The sequence below is a fragment of the Micropterus salmoides genome, unplaced genomic scaffold (genome assembly GCF_014851395.1).
Source record: "Micropterus salmoides isolate LMB-PRFRI ecotype aquatic unplaced genomic scaffold, ASM1485139v1 Ms_hic_scaffold_7, whole genome shotgun sequence".
Classification (NCBI taxonomy): Eukaryota; Metazoa; Chordata; class Actinopteri; order Centrarchiformes; family Centrarchidae; genus Micropterus; species Micropterus salmoides.
Window position 1 is genome coordinate 34,864,181 of NW_024044459.1, and position 20,729 is coordinate 34,884,909.

The 20,729-nt window shown below is 43.3% G+C and overlaps 1 protein-coding gene across 5 annotated transcripts; it reads left to right on the forward strand.

Annotated features, from left to right (window-relative positions):
* The first annotated feature begins 288 nt into the window (after positions 1 to 288).
* Positions 289 to 18,034, forward strand: cdca2 (cell division cycle associated 2). 5 transcript variants are annotated; one of them, XM_038703730.1, is made up of 15 exons: positions 289 to 588; positions 1,067 to 1,262; positions 2,187 to 2,323; positions 4,932 to 5,097; positions 5,491 to 5,648; positions 6,071 to 6,217; positions 6,656 to 6,785; positions 8,473 to 8,786; positions 9,101 to 9,152; positions 11,179 to 11,253; positions 11,535 to 11,620; positions 11,781 to 11,843; positions 12,089 to 12,160; positions 14,026 to 14,203; positions 14,398 to 18,034. In XM_038703730.1, exons 2-15 carry the CDS (start codon positions 1,067 to 1,069, stop codon positions 15,318 to 15,320), a joined length of 2,697 nt encoding a protein of 898 aa, XP_038559658.1. In that variant the 5' UTR covers positions 289 to 588; the 3' UTR covers positions 15,321 to 18,034. The 5 variants fall into 5 exon arrangements, with proteins under 5 accessions (XP_038559658.1, XP_038559659.1, XP_038559661.1 ...); XM_038703731.1 differs by having other exon boundaries at positions 12,092 to 12,160; XM_038703733.1 differs by having other exon boundaries at positions 290 to 588; positions 12,092 to 12,160; positions 14,041 to 14,203.
* The last annotated feature ends 2,695 nt before the right edge of the window (positions 18,035 to 20,729 follow it).

Sequence of the window (20,729 nt, forward strand, 5' to 3'; positions counted from 1 at the left end):
TGAAAATGAGCCATGATTTCATGCATCTGCCCTTTGGCTCTTAAATAAACGGTGCACATAAACAATCGTGCATTTTAATTATGTGCAAAGATGTGTCTTGTTGTTGTTGTTTAAATTAGTTTGTTGTACATTTCATGATTTCTATCTGTCCTGCTTTGACCTTCGATGGTCACGTGGCATCTTATCCGGCATTTCTATTGGCCAATTCATATTTAGCCGGAGCGCTTAACAATACGGAAGTTAGACCCTCCGGGCGTTAAATTTTCTCGCGTTTGACAAAGCACGTGGATGTTTTTTTTGATATTTTGCAAGCAAACCTAAACAGTAACCAACACCTCGCCCTTTTTTTTTTTTTAAGTTGTATATGTGCGTGTTGTTAACGAGCCTTGCGGACTATTCTCGCGGAGGGATACACGGCGCTCCGGCGTGGAGCGAGATTTGAATCGCTGTCTGCTCCTTTTTATGTCTTTCGTTTTTATTTTACAGGAATATGTGTTGAGATATTAGGGGCCTTTTATGACACAGCAGCCTATGTGCCTTTTTATGTATATACATTTTAGCAGCCTGATACACCCTTGAGTTTACAAGGTAAGCGTTTAAACGTTACTTTCTGTCACTCAGTAACGTTACTGTTAGCTAACATCATGACAAACTAACCTACCACTAAACAACAATTAGCGTTAAGCTAGTTCTGTTTTATCCGAGCTGACAGTAGCCTGCGATCAAAACTGTAGCTGTTAACATGTTAGCGAAATATAAAGCTCACCATTCATCCAATAAACGCATTTATTGTTAACCAAATTTAGTACAAGCGTGATAATGGGCATAACGTTATTCAGCTAACTGTATTAGCATCCTGCTAAAGTCAGGAGGAAAGTTTGCTTTGGGCATGAAGTTTTGTTCATGCTGAAATCACATTATTATTAGCTGTCATGGCGTACAAACATTATCCTTATTTGACTAATAATGTTATAAGCGAATACAGGTAGTATTTAAGTTACTGTCTACTTGTTCTTGAGGTTCAGCTGCTCCTGAATAATAAGATGTGTGTAAATGTTCTGTGCAGATGGCTACCGTGAAGATGAACACTGCTACCAGCACCGAGGGAGATCAGAAGGAGAAAATGTTGTCCCCCTCAGAAGAGGACCCCTCTTTGGTTTTAAATGAGACCTCGGCCCCCCTGAATTTCTCCGGCCTCACACCTCATCAGTTTGGCATCTCTGTCCAAAGTTTTACCCCAGCATCTTCATCAAGCCGCAAAGGTGAGAGGACTGGTCCTACTTTGATGCTTCCATATACAGAGATTTATACTTCAGCTATCACTGGTAGAGACCATGAGTAGTGGTAGGCTGATTAATCTGGCATACCTGCACTCACAAGGCTGATATATCATCCTAAATGACAGCAGATGTAATCTAACACTATGAATGACTAGCGTTAAATATATATTGTAAGACTGTAGAGAATAATGCAGCTAAATGAGGTAACTTCAGGTAAACTGTCATGCTCTGAAATCTACAGAAGAACCCAAAGTTTGTTTGTTTTATTCATTAATAAAGCTTCCATCTAAAATAGCCGTCACTGGCTGAGATAACATGTATATTAGATTGTACTCTGCATGGAGTAATGCCACTATACATGATTTATCTTTTTTTTTTTTTCATATCAGCATTATAAATCGGCCATCGGCTGCCCTGTGCTATAAAAATATCGGCAACAGCCAGTGGAAAATCCATATCGTCGACCACTAACCATGAGAAATGCTATGTACAGACTGCAGGGTTCATTATTATCTGTAGTATCAGACACACAAAGACTTTACTTGGGCGGGCCGGAAAGGTATAATTGGCGACTCACTGTAGTAGAAATGCAGAGAGTTGTTATCAATTACAAGACGCTGACACTGTGGATATTTTACAAGCACTGAACATGTAAAGCAACAGTGAACACACCAGTGCAGATGTCATTCGGTTCCACGTTGGTTTCATTTTGATAGCTACTAGAAATAGAAAATATACCGCCACGCTACATTCACAAATGTGATCAAAGTCTATAACAGATGCATTCTTCAGCACCACTGTTGCATAAAATCAGAGACATAAGACATCAAGGGGGAAGTTTGTATTTCCCAAATATAGCACCAATTGAGTTTTCCTGAAGTGGCGTTCTTCTCCCTCCTGCTCTAGATAAGTCTCGTCTAGCACAAATAAAGGCAAGGCGGAGGTCCAGCGTCGGTGTCCGGGGCTCCCCAGAGACAAACTCCCTCATCCGCTTCATGGCACAACAAAGGACGAAGACTCCTCCAACCCTCCAAACTCCAGAGGTGAGATGCTTCTCGGGATCCAGTCGCATCATATCTGTCTGAACTCTACACTTTTTCATTTCGCTGTGAGATACTGAGATTTTTATTAAATAGTTATTTACTGTGAAGTGTGCCCCAGCTTCCCCCCTCTCTGTAATGCATGTTATAATAATTAATTTAAAAAAAAGAGTCATTATCTTCGTGTAGCGGCCCCTGTAAATACATCACATCAGCTTCAGTAACACAATTAACATATCCTGACCTGAGGGCAGACGGGCTATCATGTCTAACATGAGTAACACGCAGTTGTTTGTGTACGATTACTGGTAAAGTGTCCAAATACAGACCTTACAAACAGCACTGCAGCCAGGAAGTGTTAATTTTGATATTAGCTCTATGCATCAACGTTGGTTTAATGCTGCAAAAATAACAGGGAACGAACTGTTACGTAGCTGTTTAAAAATAATAAATAAAAAAAGGCAATATTACGGACAGGGGGTTGCTCTGAAAATTCAAGCTTGACAGCCCTCGGCATGTGAATGAATGTTGCAGAAACACTGCATTAAAACAAACGTCACATGTGTAGATCAGTTAGCCCGTGTGTTACACAGTGTATCATTATTATAAGAGGACAACTTCAATCTACACACAGAAGTTTTTGCAGCCTCGGTCAAGTAAGCAGGGTACAGAGCTTTTGGTACACACTTAAAACAAATGCGATAAAAACATTTGAAGCTTGACAAAAAGAACTATACACCCGCCTAACCTGAGCAATGCATTTGCGTGGTCTGAAGTAAAGAGAGAAAAAATTGCCGTATCTGAGATAATTTAATTGCCCTCTTTACAAGTTCTGACCATCCTGTGACTGATGTTTATCTTATCTGATTATTGTGGGAGAAAAATACTGCAATTAATGCACTTTAAACGTCAGTATTACTCAAAGAAAAGAACTTGTATCGCTCTCAAGAACACTGGACCCTCCCTGGCTTCTCTTTAACTTAATTACTAGTGTGATGGGAAATCCACAGGATTACCCAAATATATTAGTCCACTAAACAAGCCTCGACAAGATCAATGTGAAAAGAAAGGTCAAACCGTGTGACAGTGTAATAATCCTTAAACCCTTGTTTCGACTGCTATGTTGAATATGTTAACACATGAATGAATATGTTAATGTTATAAAGTGACAGCCCTCAGAGAGCTTATTAAAGTGACACCTCGCCAAAAAGAACGTGTCAGTCACAGTGTACTCTAACAGGACCGAGTCTCCGCGGCATAAGAAGCATGATGACATCCACTGATGCTTTTCAAATCACTTCTGCTCCATAATCCACATCTCTGCTGTTTTATTATTATTTTCAGTGTTTCCCGAAACAAAATATGCTTCAGTTCTTTAAAACATCTTAACAATAGAGTTTAACTTGGTATTGTTTTCTGATGCTGATGAAGCAGCTATTAGGATCAGTTGAGAAACACAGTGCTTTTTTAATTATGCATATAAATCTAGTTTAAATCTCTGACAAAACAATTTAGGATTAATGCTGGCTAAACACTAGAGGATAATTGGGATCGTTTGGGTCCAATTCCTCTGCTCCTCACCATCGTGGAGGTCTGAGGCGTGTGAGAACGCATTATCTGCCCAAATGATCTGTAGTGTGAGGGGTTTACAGACATCTAAAGGTCACAGACTGGATCAGAGGCTCCCTGATTTTGAACAGATTTGAAATTTATATATTTGATAAATAAATAAATCTGCTGATTCCCTCCTCTCAGCCTCGAGTTTATCCACAGTTTGATTCTCTTCTTTTTGTTTTTCTGTGCAAAACATAGCACACACAAGTGCAGCCAGCTGCCTCCATGTTTGTTTCTGTCAAGTCACGTTTGATCATGCGAGTTTCTGTGAAATCTCAAGTCCCCGGGACCGCCACTGTGAAACCGTTGTGGTCCTGCGTCTGGACTTAACCATCTGGTGTGTACACTCTTAAGTTTAAAACATCTGTCCATTCTGTCGTTATGTTTGTGGTATCCCTTGTTTTTAAAAATTGGTTAAGATTTGAAAATCCTGTACTGTGCACATTAGCTTTTAAAAATACAGCTTCCATAGGATTTCTGTCTGTCATTGCTTCAGATAACATGTTTCTAACCGGGGTGGGGGGCGGGGCTAAGCTAAGGGCATGAGTTGCTTAAAAGCTCATCAGCCATATGTTGGCAAAGCTATACATGTTTGGAAGACGGTGAGCACAAAATGGACAGTGGAAAAGTGCATTATGCTGCAGAACTGGTCAAGAAGTTTCTCTGGACTGTTTTTCCGCTGGGGAAACTACCAAGTCTGCAGGCGGTGAGTCTGATACTGAAGTGATATGTTTTGGGTCAAATTTCACTTGAAGGAAAGTAAAATATTCTTTTACACGTGTGAATGGTAATGAATATTCTCATGCATGAGACTTCCTGTGACTTTCCTGTTAGATGACGCACAGCTCAGCAAACCATAATATTCCTGGAGTGTGTGTGTGTGTGTGATAGATGTGCTGCCTCTCAGTAATACCACTTCAGTAATTTCTGATGTGTATGACCTGTCAAGCTGCATCACTGAGCAGATATGTTTGTTTTTTGCCTTCTCAACTCTCAGCTTGTCAGAAGTAGCCCCTTCCTTCCCCGGGACATCTCCACACTGAGGCAGAAGATGGCCTCATTCCAGGGTCTGATGGATGTGGAGGAGAGTCAGGCCTGTGATCCAACGCCAAGGCAGGACAGCGGCACTGGAGGACGCATCAAGACAAGAGATTATCTGTCTGGTGAGGCCGCCTCGTTGCCACAGGATTAATAGTTTCATTTCTCAACGAGGATCTATGCCAGTAGGATTTCTTTATGATGTCTGGAGGCACTGTTCAAAAGCAATGGATTAATGAATAGCACAGTAAAAGCCTGGCTCTGACAACATCTTACAGCAGTCATTTCATCTGAGCTCGGGTCAGCTTTTTAAATGGGCCAGTTTCTGAGCTGTTTGTTGCTGAAGTGAGATTTTATCTCCACTCCTTTTGATCAGGTTTTTTTTTTTAAAGCTGTATTTTGTATGATGTTGATTAGATATTTTTATTTAACTGAGGTATCCCCAAGTCCCATTTGTTTTTGTGTGTTTATATAACTTGCCTTTTCGATTGGTGGTTTTTGTTTTTCTTCCCTCTCAGATGGGAACAGCCGTGATGAAGGAGGGAAGGAGAACCACCCACCAAAGATGACGCCCATACCCAGCAAGAGGAGGCGCCTGGGCCCCTTAGAAGGCTGCGAGGTGGAGATTAGAGAGGCCAGCGCTCCTATCCTCCACTTCAGTTTGAAGGAGCAGGAGGTACACTCACCCTAACCGTGTACTTTTCTTGGCTGCTGTAAATAATTCAACTAAAAGCTTTTACCTCTCTGTACTTCCTGGCTTCCATTGAATCGGCGGATTATTTTTAACTCCTATGAATTGTAGATCTCAGGGCTACACAGAACTGTTTGACTGGAAGCACCCAAAAAGAGAAAAACAAGCAAATCAGATTTAATTTAAGAGCTTGGTATCGAGCTTTATTTATTTATCGTTGCACCTTTTTGTCTTCTTCTACTTGTGTCTTGTGAAATGTGAGTTTTAAGTCTTCTGTATCACTCTTAAGTACCGAATCAGCACATTTGTATTTTATGAATCCACAGCCAGTTGTGTTGTTGTTCTTGTTGTTGTTGCACTGTGCAAAAGAATAACAGCAGTGGGAATTGTTTTAAACAAATCCACAGGAAGATGAAGATCCAGTAGCGCAGGTTGTGACACAAAGACCACTGCCATTCAGTAAGACTGGGGAGGAGGCCCAGGCTGTGCTCTTATCGCCACCACTTCACGTTGACTTTCAGCTCCAAGGCCGCTCCCCTTCTGCGAACCAACAGGTTAGGTTCATTCAGACTGCAACACACATGCATGTGCACACAAAAGTTAGGAGTGAATCACAGAGAAAAGTGTGTAGATTTAGAGTGATTCTGCTGTGACACACATGAGCTCCCGCTGTGATAGTGCCACTTGGCAAGATTTTCCTCTTGCAAACCACTTGAAGGCTTTTGTTAACCAGCAGCCACAAGAAATGTAGTTTTTGTCACTTAGGTCAGTGCTGACATTTTAAATGATGCAAAGGGGACACACACACAGTGATCTGCTGAGATAAATTGATTAATATCATTTTACATTCAGCGTCCTTCCAGATTATATGAACAGATATGTACACTAATACCAGATAAATTGCAACATCATTCACTCCTGAACCTGTTCTGTGAAGCTCCTTGAACTGCAGTCCAACCGAATGGAGGCTCTGATGTATTCTCTCTCAACAGGACAGAGTCTTTGAACTCCAAAGCCCCAGCCGACCACCTCCTGATGATCCCGCAGCCGCTTCATCAGACCGGCCTGCCGCCTCCTTCCGCATCCCCTCTCTTCCTTCGCTGCTGGAGATGATGCCCACAGGTAAACACACACTGAGTAACCGGCCTTTAATCTTGTTTTAACCCTGCCTTAGAGGCATGGTATATAGAGCTAAGCTTGATGCAGTGTATCCAGCCAGCATACCAGCAGAGTGTCAGTGCATCCAGCTTGAACACCAGGAGAGTGTTGAGCTTGTATTTTCAGAGAGAAAATGCAGTCAATTAACTGCATTTGAGTTTTCTGTGATTTCCTAACATCGTGTGTATTTCAACTACAAGGTGAGAGTGTTGGTGACTAACATGGGATGTTTTGCAATGTAGGGCTCACCACCATCACTATACCGCTGTCCCAGATTATAGATTGTTCATCGATGCTTTGTTTGAAGTACTTTTTGTCTAAGGGGGGCTTTCACACAAAACGCACTAAACGGCCTTTAAACCCAAACGCACAGGTCCGAAAGAGTCCCGAGTTGGAGCCTGGTCACAGTCAGTGCGCTGCTCACCAGCATCGGAGGCTGCGGGGTGGGGAACTCCGGTGTGGTTGGAGAATTACTAAGCTTGTCGATTAAACATGAGAGGCATAACTTAGTTTCATTTTCGTTGGCCAGCTTTTGAATTGAACCTCAACCTGGGAAATAGAAAGATGGACGCATTAATTGGTGTTTGAACTGTTTTGTATTGAGCGCTTACTGTGTAACACACTGTGGTGAACCTAATTTCTAGTGTGAAAACATTATTTGGATGGTTCGGACTTTCAGACCATTTACAGGAAGTTTGGCGGTTACCATGTGAACTGGAAACAAACAAATGAACGCAGAAATGCATTGAAATGAGGACACAATATATAAATCTCTCGTGACCGCTCATCTTTTCATACAGACTGCCATTATGGAAGCACCCTGCAGACGAAGAAGGATTGTTTGCTGTCTTCTCCTCCGTCATATAATGTTTGCACAACAAGGACGTTTATTGAACGAGCCTCGAGTAGGTGATAGGCTAGTTGGTGCTGCAGGTAGACAGGCCATAATAACAACAATGCATACAGCAGCAGAACGACGTGTAGTATCTTTACTAGAGCAGCTAACAAAGAGCTTCAGTTTAGAAGCTGTTAGCAAGTCAGACAAACCAAACCTATAAGTTAACTCACCCTGCGTTCACTATAAGGTCGTTTTCTTCAATCAAGTTTCCCTCAGCGCCCTCATAAAAATTAAAATAGGACAAGACTACAGAGTGACTGAAAAATCTCGCTGTCTTGCGCCGTGACCCACACAAACCCACGTTGCATACTGCGCATGCGCGCCTGCTTCTGGGACAATGCTGCTAACTTTGGTTGATGCTGGACAGTTTTTGCTGTGAGTTTTTATAATAGCGCTGTAACCGAACCCGGTTATCGTGGTAATTAAAATGTGTACAGAAATAATAACAGTCGGGAATTTTACCACGGTTTACCATTAAACCGGCAACCTTTTCACGATAGTCTCTCTAAATCCTGTGAGGAAACACTGCATACAACGAAAAAAATAACAATCAAAACATCTACTATTGTATCTATACACACATGCAAAAGCACACTAACATTTCGACGCCTTCATGCAGATAAAATACACTAGTGGAATGCCTGCTCATTTAAAACATTTAGTACATTCATCTTTAAAAACCTCTGAAATCAACACCAAGAACCATGGGTACAATCTAAGAGGTTAAAGTAGCTTTACTCCCTTTCTGTCCAGGAGAGGATAACACTGCTAAGAAGAAGAAAAGGGTGCGTTTTGGGGGTCCACTCTCTCCTGAGTTCTTTGACAAGAACCTGCCCCCCAGCACCCCGTTACAGAAGGGCGGCACGCCGGCCCGAGCGCCCACCCCGGGTGGTAGCTTACAGCTGCGCTCGCTGCTGAAGACACCGCAGAGGAGTGAATCCCAGACACCACAAGCTCAGCCAGACTTCGGCAGCCCCACTGTGTTCGGCGCCTCACCCACACTCGCAATGCCTCGCAACCGCAGAATACAGTCTGCGGGAGAGGATGGTGAAGAGGATTCCGGAAAGGTAGACAATATTCCAGGATTGTTTTAAGGCTGCTGATGTTTCTGTGACGGTAACATGGTTTTCATACTGCACTGTCCTAAAACAATGAAATAACCAGGATAATGTCAAACATCCAAGATTTCCTGGTGCATGGAAATGTGTTCCACAGTCAATATTTTTTCTCTTAGTATACTTAGAGACGAGCTTATGAGTTGTTGTCATGTATGTTGTGATAACTGTATTTTACCAAGAACCATTTATCTGGTCTAGACTGTACATGTTACAGACTAGTCTGCACTGAACAACACTGTTTTTCTCTTATTTTCTTGTCATAGGCTGTTTTCACTTCAGTGGAGGAGATTGACTTTATAGGAACGACCGATACAGGTTGGTTAGTAGTGATGCACGATATGGATTTTTTTTTTTTTTCCCCACAGATGGGGTAATTTCTTCACATTATTGTAAAGAAGTTTTAATGCTTCGATGAAGAGATCACGTCTGCTTCGGTGGCTGTAGCTGAGCTAATTATCTTATCAGCTGCGTCAAGAATAGTCAACATGTTTTCAATCAGAGCCCACTGGTCAGTACTTAAAGATTCAAGTAACTCATAGTAAACTCCATATGCAGCCAGCGCTTCTGCTCCAGCAAACTCACACACAGCAGCCATCAGACCTGCATGGACAACACCTACACTCAGTTACTGCATCAATTATCAATAAATCTGTTCAAGCGTAAACACGTAGAAGGTGTTATTTTAATCTGCTCTGTCCTCAGTCGCTCATCCTCTGTTTTAAATTAGCACAGCTAACGTTAGCTTGGCAATTAGCCAAAAGTACAACAAGCTAAATTGAAAGCTGGCTGTCGGTAGTGTAGTCTGACGTTAACTTTGTTATGACTTGGCTCCAAAGGCCACAACAAAAGGGAGGACGCACCACGGTAAATGTTTAACAAGAGAGATTTAACTCTAAAGTAGCCATATTAAGACTTATGCAAATGTAAAGGTGATAAAGTATGAGGTATAAACATCAGTGGTTTGAGTCATGTCAGGGTAGGATGGTGGATGCATGGAAAATGTGTGTAAGGGTGTTGGAATGTGCGAGGAACAAAAACTACAACTAAAACAGCATGTCAAGAAACCGAGGCAAAGGTGGAGCCTGGGGAGGGAAACGGGGTAGTCGGGTCTGTGACCCCAGCCCAGAAGCAGCATCCGCATCCTCCCTAAGAATGAGAATTAGGCGTTAAATATTCTCTACAGGGCTGCGGTCAAAGTCTTTTTTGCTTAGGAAGGTTCCTAACTGAGTGATGTGAACCGGACGTATTTCAGTGGCAGCCGTGATAAGAGCTGGTTGAATTCTCTAAATGATAATGAAAGGTGCTTCATTGCTTCCTGTCATATCTCCTTTAGCATAGGGTACACCAGAACCATCCTTTACAAAATGAAAGGAGATAATGCTGTCCCACAAGTCCTTGCGGCAGCAGCATTTAAAGCGACGCACATTCTCAAACTCAAACTCAAACAATAAAATCCCTGCAAGATGCACATTGTGATACTTGACACTTGGTGTCCTTTTTGTTTTGGCTTTGCTGTAATCTGATGCTACTTTCTACACAGTTTTATGTTTCAAATTGCTGAAATAGCCCCTGTTATATAAAGTGTTCCACAATAAAAACACAAATTTGCTCAGCACCTCTGCTCGCTCGCTCGCTCACTTGCTGTCTCTCTCCCGCTACAGTTTCACTGTCATTCTGTGGGAAACACTGTTTACATACAATAATTGGGATTCATGTTGATAATTATGGGTGGGCAGGAGGGTGAGTGTGAGCAAACATTCTCAATGTGACAACCCTTTCCATTATGTGGTGACTGGTACCCTACAGGCCTTTTTGCTATCTTTATTATGAAGTACTAACATATATTCCACCTTTTTAGATGGCCTGCGTTAAAACACCACAGTATCAAAGATGCGTTTTTTTGTAGTCCATCTTCAGAAAATTGTAGTTTCATCACAGCAGGCCGCGTCTGTAAAATCCGCTGTCGCATAATTACGTCGCTTGGAAAAGAGCAGTCGGATTCTCTTAAACCCGCTGTCATCTTTTCCTAAGTCCTTATGAATTTTTGACTTTTCGCCCGCAGCCCAAGTGCCCAGAGTTACTGCAGTGAGTCTCAGCTCAGGGATAGAGATTGGCCACACCCACACATGAGCCCACAAGGCGCCACTACTGTTAAGCTGAGTTTGCCACGTGGCTTAAAATTTGGAGATCTAAAACACGCAGGAATAAGGTCCAGGAGAGGGTTGGGAAACACTGGGCTAAATTATTATCATTATTAGTTTGAGTTATATTTATTGTCTCTAGCAGAATGTTGTAAATGTCTGTCTGTATGTTAACATCTTTCCATTTGTTGCATTTTCAGAATGCATGTGGGACGCCCAGCCGTTGAATTTAAACGCCGCCTTCCACGAGGAGTCTCTTTCTCAGAGTCTGACAGGTGAACTGCAGTTTCATTGTCAGTTAACTTAATGTCTTAATCTGTCCTCTTCTCCACCTTCTCTTGTCTCCTGACACATCCCAGTGTGTTGAGCTATAAGACCAAGCAGAAATGACATTTCTGCTTGTTGTGTGTAGCACAAACTGCACAGGTTTGTGTAACATGTATGTTTAGTCTGTGTTGGTTACCGTTTACTCTGCTAACCTACAGAATCAATGTTAATATTTCCTACAGCTGTCAGTTGTCATTTCAGCTGTCATACTTTTTTACACTTTCCTCAGAGAATCAGCCCAGTGCAACCTCAACCATGAACCTCGAATGGAAGGAAGCTCAATCTCCAGCTCAATCCAGAAACCAAAAGAAAAAGGTCTGCAAACATTAAAGCTTTTATCTATTTATTTAATCTACTTTCTGGGATAGGTACATATTTATTCAGTGACCATCTGTTATTACTGTCCTCTGTAGATTCCCATACTGTGAAATCTACATTTGATTCACCTGAAACTTCTAAATCTTTTCCTTTACAGCCGAGACCAAAGGGTGAATCCACCAGTGAGGCTCCAGCTCGCTCCGGCAGTCAAAAGAGAAAGGTCTGCTATTTCCACAAACTGTGTTCAGCTTGCATGAATTAGTAGAAATCTCTACTTACCAGACCAGATTGTCTTTTTAATAATTTAGGGGTCATAACATGCTCCCATCTAATCTACTGTTTAATTCCATTGGATCTGAGTTAAGTCTCATCTGAGGATTTCCATTTTGAGTGTGTGAGAGAGAGTGTGTGGCAGAGAGACAGTCTATATAACGTATCTTCATGCCAACTCTCGTGTTCCCCCAGCAGCCAGAAGAGAGCGAACCTGTGAAGAGGTCGACACGCTCTGCTGCCAAGTTGGCCTCTGGGAAGATGAAGGTGAGTCGGCTGAGTCTGCTCGTTTGATTTCTCTTTACACCACTTCACTGAGGGATCTGGGAGGCAGTCGTGGAGCTGATAGCTGCACAATCTAACCACAGCGTTCTTTACCTGAGATGGGGAAAATAACTGTTTGTGTGTATGAATATATGCGTCAGTGTTGCCCTTACATTTGACTATCTATAGCAACACCAGCACACACTTATCATGCTCACCACAGCTTTATAAATAATGGGAACTCATTAAGAAAACTTAAACTAATTCATTAAGTTGCATGAGTGGAGAGCCCGCCCTGCTGTCACAGATAATGGAGGCAGAAAGGTAAAGTGTGTGTGTGTGTGTGTGTTTTTATTCTAATAAATGCCATGAAAGCCAAACCAACAATATGTTAGTCTCAATACTTTCTGACTTCCCTACCCTGCCTCTGTTTTAGTTTTAGAAAACATAAATATTTTTGCCAAATATTAACTCCCCAACAAATTCAGTTTGAAATCTGAATTTGTTTTCAGTGGCTGATTTGATACGCTAGTGTTAGCAGAGACGTTTTATAGAGGACACACGCCACAGGGGTTGTCCCTCCCCTCCCGCTATAAAGCCAATCATCTGCTTTTAACAGCTGAGTCAGGAAACAAATTTCAGCTAATCGGGGTGTTCCACTGACCTAAGGGTCTACCACGCATGCATGGTGGTAGTGACGCGTATAAAATAACCAGTGGGGGGGAAACACTTTTTTAAAACCTTATTTTGGGGCAAAGTTGTCAAACTTTTTCAGCAATTTTTACCAGATTGTCCTGCTGATTCTATACATGCAGTTTTTATGCCCCGGTGATCAGTTAAAGTAGAGTTATGGCTCTCTCCCCTTTCATTCAGATAGGTCTTGTTAAGGTCACTGACGTGGTGGAGCTCTACCTGCGCAGAGGAAGAAGAGATATCACCTGTGGGTGCACACAGTACTTGTTAGGAGGAAACAATCATTGGTTTTAGTGTTTTCATGGTATTTGTTGACCGAATGGAAAATGTAGAAAATCACCAGATTTATCCTTTTAACCCATTCGGGTAAGATTAATTAATAAATGGGATAATCCAGATGAGGGCAGCTAATCAGAGTACCAAGAGCTGTACTGAAGCTCGCTAACTACACACATTGTAAGGAGTTTATCCAGTATGGCAGGGAGTGTGTACTTGCAATAAATTCCCCTGTGCGTCAGACAAGTTGCCTGGACAGTCTGCAGTAGCTCACATTAAACAGTCCGTTTACTGAGCTTGAAGTGTCTGGTTCTTCTAACAGCTTTGTAGCTGCTTGTTGTTTGTTTGTTTTTTTTTGCCAAATTAGGTTAGCTGAATACCTTTTCAGTTCTGCCGTCTCACTGTGCAGATGGTGGGCCGAGCTGATGAAATGTGATTTAAAGCCGTGTGTAAAACTCCCAGATCCATTGTGAAGCACATGGTGTCATCCAGAGGACGAACCAAACAGGAATTACTGCCCACCTGAAACTGAAGTGGTACTTCTCAAAGGGTCCATCTTGATCAGAATAAATTTTAACACAATAATACGTCAGGGACAGGAAATGAAACACAAAAGCGTGTGCTAAATAAAATCACCCCAGATCCTGTGGAGAAGTAAATGCTTTAACGATAAAATGATAAATTTTATTATTTATTTATTCAGTAACCCACAATGAGCCTCAAACATGTACATGCTGAGGGTGATATCAGAAGAGTCTGTAAGAATCAATTAACATAATCACTTTCCCAGATAATCAGTAGTGTTGAACAGATGTAGAAGAAATAATCACCCCGCATCACAAGTGCTGACCAGCTAATAACCGATTGTCATGTCCGTACGAACCTTTCTAACATTGCAGACGGTCTGTCCACAGATGACCTCCGCTGCCGCACGCCGGTGGAACAAGGACGTGGACCGCACCCTGTACGGCTCTCGGTCGTACGCCTCCAAGAACCCCGACCTGAGTCCCATCACGGAGAGGTTGTCCTCCGTCGGCCAGTCTCCAGCAGCACAGACGCCCTCTACGAGCTGCACAGGTAAACATGGAGGCAAAAGCTAACTTTATCTCATAGTAAGTCATAGTTAATTATATTGAATCTAAAATATCCGTATATGTGCGACCCTTCAAAGTGGTTGTCAGTCACTGTTTGTTTTCCTGAAATGTTAGGTCAGCAACAAGTGGTAGAAATAATCTTCCCTGATGTTGTTTTGTCCTCATTTCTCCCAACAGCCCCAAATCATGAGACCCCCTTGAACCCTGAAATGATTAATGACGCTAAAGCAACATGTGACCTCACTGTGACGAAGACCTTGGAAGATCCTTCAGAAGACTCCGTCTCGCAATCATCTCGCAACTCCAGTAAAGAAAGCGCCACGGGGAGGCTTTCTGGGCCAAGGGCCAGAGGGAGAGGACTGAAGAAGAAGGTCAGTGTTGCTGATGGTGACCTGTTCAGTGAGGGGACTGTGGACCAGACTGGAGGAAAGACCGAGGAGCACTGTGAAGACCAAACCACTACAAAGCCTGAGGCGTCATGGGAAACCCCACTAACCCACACTGTACCTGAACAAGGAAGAGCTAACCCTGAACTTGAAACCCAGACTTCTGCAGACTCGGATGGAAAACTTGAATGTCATGGCAGTCTGGATCCACCCACCTCCGACCGCCCTCCTTCAGGTGAGGAATCCAACAACATTTTGAGTCTGCCGTTCGAGGGAGGACAGAGAAAAGCCAAGCGAGGCAGGAGGAGCTCTTTAATCCCCACAGTCCCACAGGAGCAGGCGAGCCAGGCGGAGGATCACCAAACGAGCCGTGAAGTGGAGGAACAGGGACCCCAAGCAAACGACATCGGGTCAAGCTCTGATAGCCAGGAAGAGGAGGGCGTAGTCGGTTTGGACCTCGCACCCTGGCAGGCGGACTTTAATCTCGAGGATGTGTTCAAACCTGTCGTCACTAGAGGGCAACGCTCAGTACGCCGCAGCCTGAGAAACCAGATCAACGCAGAGCACAGCAGCAGTGCAGGTCTCGCCTGGCTGCCTCGAACCTCCCCTGACTCCAGTAGAGACGCCCGCAGGAGGACCCGGGGCCGACGGCTCAGTGCTGCGCCACCCGCCCAACCTTTACTCCCCGAGGAGACGCAAGACGACGCTTCATGAGACTTACTGTATGGGACATTGTGTGCTTATTTGGGTGAACTGAGATTAAAGGGGGGGTGATACATTCATTACCCTGTTTTCTTAAAATTAAATGGAATGATTTTGCGAAGAAACGGCCTGTAAATAATATTGATGCTTTTGTTCCCTTTGAATTATTAGTGCTGACCAGTAATTTGTAGCCCGCGCTTCCCTCCACTAACGAAGCCAGTCAATACGCTTGAGAGCCCAATCATCTCCGCTGACCACCTCCTAATCAATATCCAACCACTCAGCTGGTAATCACAGCGCATCTTCAGTCTCGCTCTGCAAAGTCACTGGATCGAGCATCTCCGAGTCAATATCTACTCTGGATAGATGAAGATGCGCTGTGATTCACCTTCACCGACGTGCCTCACTCACAGAGAGAAATCAAATTAATAGGCTCTCATAAATCTGTGTATTTGTGTTTGGAAAGGGTTTGTTTATAAACTCCTGACATACATGCGGATGTCCAGGAGAGGTCCCCGTCCCCTTGCATTATCTGAGCTTTTAATGAATGGTTTTAATACACTGTCAGTAATTAATAATAATAATAGCCAGTCAAACAGAAATCGGCTTAATGTGAAGTTAAGAAGATGTTGATGTGATCTCAGTGAGTTTCCTGACGTGTTTAAAATGTTCCAGACTTGGTTAAATGCTTTTGTTGCATGCAAAGACACTTAATTAGATCAAATTCAAGCTCATTCATCCAGACAATAAAACCGTCTCCACAAATGTGATGTTCCAGCTGTGTGGTCAGTTCAGTTCAAGTGCAGCAGCTTTTCCTTCCACATAAACCTGGACCTCTTTTGCCATAACAGGACGCATCGATACCTAAATGACCGTTCTGATCTACATTTTGAGCACAGCCAAATGTCTGGAAGTAAATTGACCTCTAACCTCAGATTCAAATCGCCTCCTCTTTGCTGGCTTCATCCATCTGTCAGAGCGGGATGGAGGGAGCTCTAACAAATTGAGTTTCAAATTCACTTCACATAGGAAAATTGGCTCCAGAATGATGCATGACTGTAATCTATCCATCACTGGGTAATTGACTCCCTCCTTTTACATCAAGTCAGTGTCACTTGGCTGAAGGACACCAGAGGGTTCTGGCTCCGAGCGTGTGCCAAGGTCTCTTCTGTATTGCAACTGGAAGACAAATGGACAGAATCATATAGTAGTGGGGTTGACGCAGTGGGGCTACTGTGCCATCTGGTGGTGGACCTGAGGAGCTGCAGTTCCCGGTTACTCGTCTGTCAAGTTGATGGACTATGAAAGAAGAGTCACGGGGAACTGATATCGTCAGGAGGGGAAATAATTTAGTGGATGCACATTCATTTGTGTCAAAGACTTTTTGTTGGGTGCTACTGCTGAACAAGAATAACCTAAGGCTTGTGTGGGTTTCATTTTTTTTAAATCATGTGCCCACGTTGTGACCGTGTCTTTTCCCCACTCTGATTTTGAAACTTCTAACTGGCGGAGACTTTTGTTTTTATTGTATGAGCTTTCAGCCCAAGTGCTGCACCTCCTATACAAGTGGGTGTGAAGCCGAAGCGCCCCCCCGTCCCCGTCCCCTCCCTGGCAGAGGGGCATAGTGAAGACGGCTTAACACAAGAACAATGGGGTCCTTTGACCAAAAACGACGCCCCCAAGACATGTGGCCTCCTGTCACCGTGGCAACCCCCCATGGGACAGGGAGCGGGGCTGACAGCTGGAGAAGGAGGACTTGCAAAAATGAGAGTCCATTTCTTTCCACTGAAGCTCTATCTTTCCCTCTTGCTTTCTCTTTTTTTTTTTTTTTTCTTTTCTCCGGGGCCCTTATGAATGTGGGTTACATCTCATTTTACAGCTTCATGTGATTGACCTCACGGTGCTCGACTCGCCGCCTACGGCCCATCCAGCTCGCCCAGACAAAACGAGAGTTAAAGAGACGACAATAAATCGAGTCTCTATGGGGCTCTTGTTGCTGTCGCTAATAAGAGAGCATTGATCTCATTGACAAATACGGGGCTGAGCCACCAGATTTCACACTCACTGTACACTTGATTTTACGGCTCATTTTGAAAACGGATGAGCGCTCGCTGTACAGACACAAAGAGGCATAGGCAGTAATTATACTTCCAGCTTTAGAGACTTTTGTCTTTCAATTAGTTAATTAGTCGCTGAATAGTATTAAGTTGTCCCGCTGCCTCTGTCCTTTCTGTGCTGGGAGTGCTCTGTTGTTGAAGCTCGGAGACGCGCTCTCTCGGCCCTGCACGGCTCTCCTGTGGAGCTGAAGACAGCAGGAGGAGGGCAACAAACAAAGGCGGGACAACAACAGGAGACCCTCTAGCTACTCTGTCTGGTTTTCTTCTGTCCCAGCGTGTCTGCGCGCTACAGCTGTGTCTGCCTCAAACAGCTGCCTCTACTCTAAGTGCTACTTTTCTTTTCAAACTCTTAAGTGTCTCATCACAGGCAGTCTCTTTACCAGTATTTTCTGCTGTAATGGTAATTCCATGTTTTAGTTCAACTAATTCGATGATTTTGATGAGTTTTCAGCTGAACAAGGACTCGACCTTTTTATAACATCAGTAGAAAGAAATGTACAATATTTAAAGATCTGTCAGGTAATAAGTTCTTTTTATTGGCCTCCAACCTCCAATACAAAACCTTCTCCATCGCTTTAAAGAGCTGTGAATAAATGTTTTTTTTTAAGCCAGCTTTACTCAACATGGTACATTTTTATGTGTAGCGTTTAACATCAATACACTTATTAACCATAAAGGAGCTAGATCATAGACTGTAGACTCCCTTCAGACAAAGCTTGAGAAGAATGCACCTCCCCTAGTTTCCTAGATGTCTAGGGGATCGTTATTGTGTTATTTGATCCCATAGACGCTCAACACCTGAACAAAGATGGCCTAATAATGCTGTTTGACATAACTTCAGACTCCCAGGAATACATTAAAAAGAGTTACATCCTACAGCATGTTTTAGTTTCTGACTCTGGGGAGGTGGGAAAACAGTAATATTTCCCAAAACTAATCTCTTTGAAGCAACTCGCACACATTTAGGCTAACTACGGGGTCTCCTTTTGATAACTAATGTAATATTCTTTCACTTTGATTTACTGAGCCTCCACTGAAACTGTTTGGGGCCCGCGTCCAACTTTGAAAACCTCTGGGCTGGGCTAGATCATTGGCATCCCTGTGCTGTCATAAGGCGTATCGTCAGGTCGAATTGTATCTGAGGTTGCCTCCGTTTAGTGCAATACTTTTCAAGGGGAATTTATTTACACACGAGTGTCTGTTTTCAGGGGTTGAGGAGGACGACTGCACATGTGGGGGGGGGAGGAAAAGCTGTATGAAGCCTTCTGTGGCTCCAGAGCGAGCTGTGTGAAGTCTGATAGTGGTGTCAGCTGAGTCAGCGTTATTGGGACTAAATGAAAAACATCCGCGGCTGTGGAGCTGAAAAGAAGGATAACGGATGCCATTCTTCCAAAAGATATTTTATTTGTGACAGGAAATGCCTTCATTGAGCTGTACATGAGGAGAGTGAGTTTGTTGTGTCCGTCCACTGCGTCTAAATGTGTGGTGGCTTTTACAAAGTGCTGTAGGTGTCTCCGTGTTTCTGCATTATCTGTGAACTCATGCAGAGTGAGGCCAGAGGAGGAAGAGGAGACGACTAATTACTTCCTGTTTGTGTCGGGAAGCTACCGGATTTATGGTAAAATAGGCCTTTTTTTTCTCACACGGGCACTACCGACACTGTTGGTATTCTGGCTAACAACAGATGAAAGAGGCAACTAATTATCTTGACTACAGGGAACATTATGTGCATATACTGTAAATGCAACATGGACAGTGATGTATCTTTAAAAAGGGCATATACAGTTTGGCAGTCAGTCATCAACAGGTGCCTTATAGAAAACACAAATACAGACAATTGCATTTAAATGTAAGAGTAATCACATGGTGTATTTGACGATTCGTGGAGGGAGGTGTCTAAAAGGGCAAACAGTCCTGTCAGTTTTAAGTGTGGGGTGTTGCACTGGACACGGAGCGCTGCCCAGTAACATACCCGAACAAATCTCCAAAACATCCGGGCAAGTTCAAACTCGATTCGCTCGACTGCTACAGGTGAATGCCTTGTGAGGGTGGAAAAGTAGTGTTTGCCTGAACGTTAACTCTTCAGACGTGATGTCCGTGTTGTAGGAAACTTTAGATTTATCAGAAAGGTTTGGTAGCGTGAAAAAAAAAAGATGATTTTACTTCAGTTAAAGCAGGACAGCAGATGTTTTGACTTTACTTGATAAAACTATGAATGTTTAATGTAAAAACGTCTTTGTATAACAGAAAAAAGTTGTAATGGTAAAGAACTTTTTTTTTAATTAATTATTATCAATACTTTTGAGACATTAAACCCCATAGCTGCAGCCACCATAAGGAGTAGGAGCCATTTTTAAAATTTCTCACATTTACATTTCTCTTAAAATCAAATAATCATACGTGGCCACGATTGGCTGGGTATTACATTACACTAGAATTTGTAGTTTGAATCACCAATGTTCTTGTCATTTGGCCTTTTGATCTCCACAGGGACAAGCTGAAACTGCACAAACCATGAAGGGAAGTTGATACTCAGTCCTCACATCATGTCCTGCTGAGTGTGAATCTGCTCGTGTATTCCCCATGTTGAGTTTCCTCCACATTCCTGAAACATGCATTCCCACTGGGCGTGGGTGTGAGCTGTCCCTTTTTGTCTGTGTGTTGTTTAACTGTGGTGGACTGGTGACCTGTCTAGGGTATTCCCCTCCCCTCTGCATGTTGCATGCTGGGGAAAGTTCCAGACCCACTCCCTCCCCGGTGTTTAGCAGGAATTGGGGGTGGGGGGGGGGAGAACAAACCTCTACACTGCAGGCCTAAATCATAAATGCTCAATAACATAAAAAAATCTAGTCCATCTGAGACACGCTGGTCCTGGTCAGCTAAGCCGACATCATCGACATCAGGTCTCCAGAGAAAGGAGGCAGCCTGCCGTTACAACTGGAAAACAAGAAGTATTGCTGTTTCTTAAAGCCCTGAAGAGGAGCTCTAACTTCGATTCTGCTCAACTGTGTGAGAACTGAGCTGAAGGGCACTGGTTTGGCTCAGGGGCCTCAGAGATTTAACTGCAGAAGTGCTTAAAGAATCAGCTCTGGTAAAGAAAAAAATACAGAGTTTCCTAGTGAACAGAGGCAGTGTCGATTCTGTCCTGACTGAAATATCGGATGGGGTTTGTGGTCGCCAGAGGATGAATCCAGGTGACTGATGTTTGTTTATTTTTTAAGATTATTTGGGGGGGGGGGCTGGGTGCACGTGAGGTAACTGGCGCCTGACATTTGTGGTTCTGAGTGAAACGTCTTGACAGCTA

What these genes read in the sequence shown, in the direction of transcription:
- cdca2 (XM_038703730.1), top strand. Translation starts at nt 1,067, where the DNA reads ATGGCTACCGTGAAGATGAACACTGCTACCAGCACCGAGGGAGATCAG. An exon ending in ATCTTCATCAAGCCGCAAAG is followed by an intron (nt 1,263 to 2,186) that starts GTGAGAGGACTG and finishes CTCCTGCTCTAG; the next exon opens with ATAAGTCTCGTCTAGCACAA. An exon ending in GCTGGAGATGATGCCCACAG is followed by an intron (nt 6,786 to 8,472) that starts GTAAACACACAC and finishes CTTTCTGTCCAG; the next exon opens with GAGAGGATAACACTGCTAAG.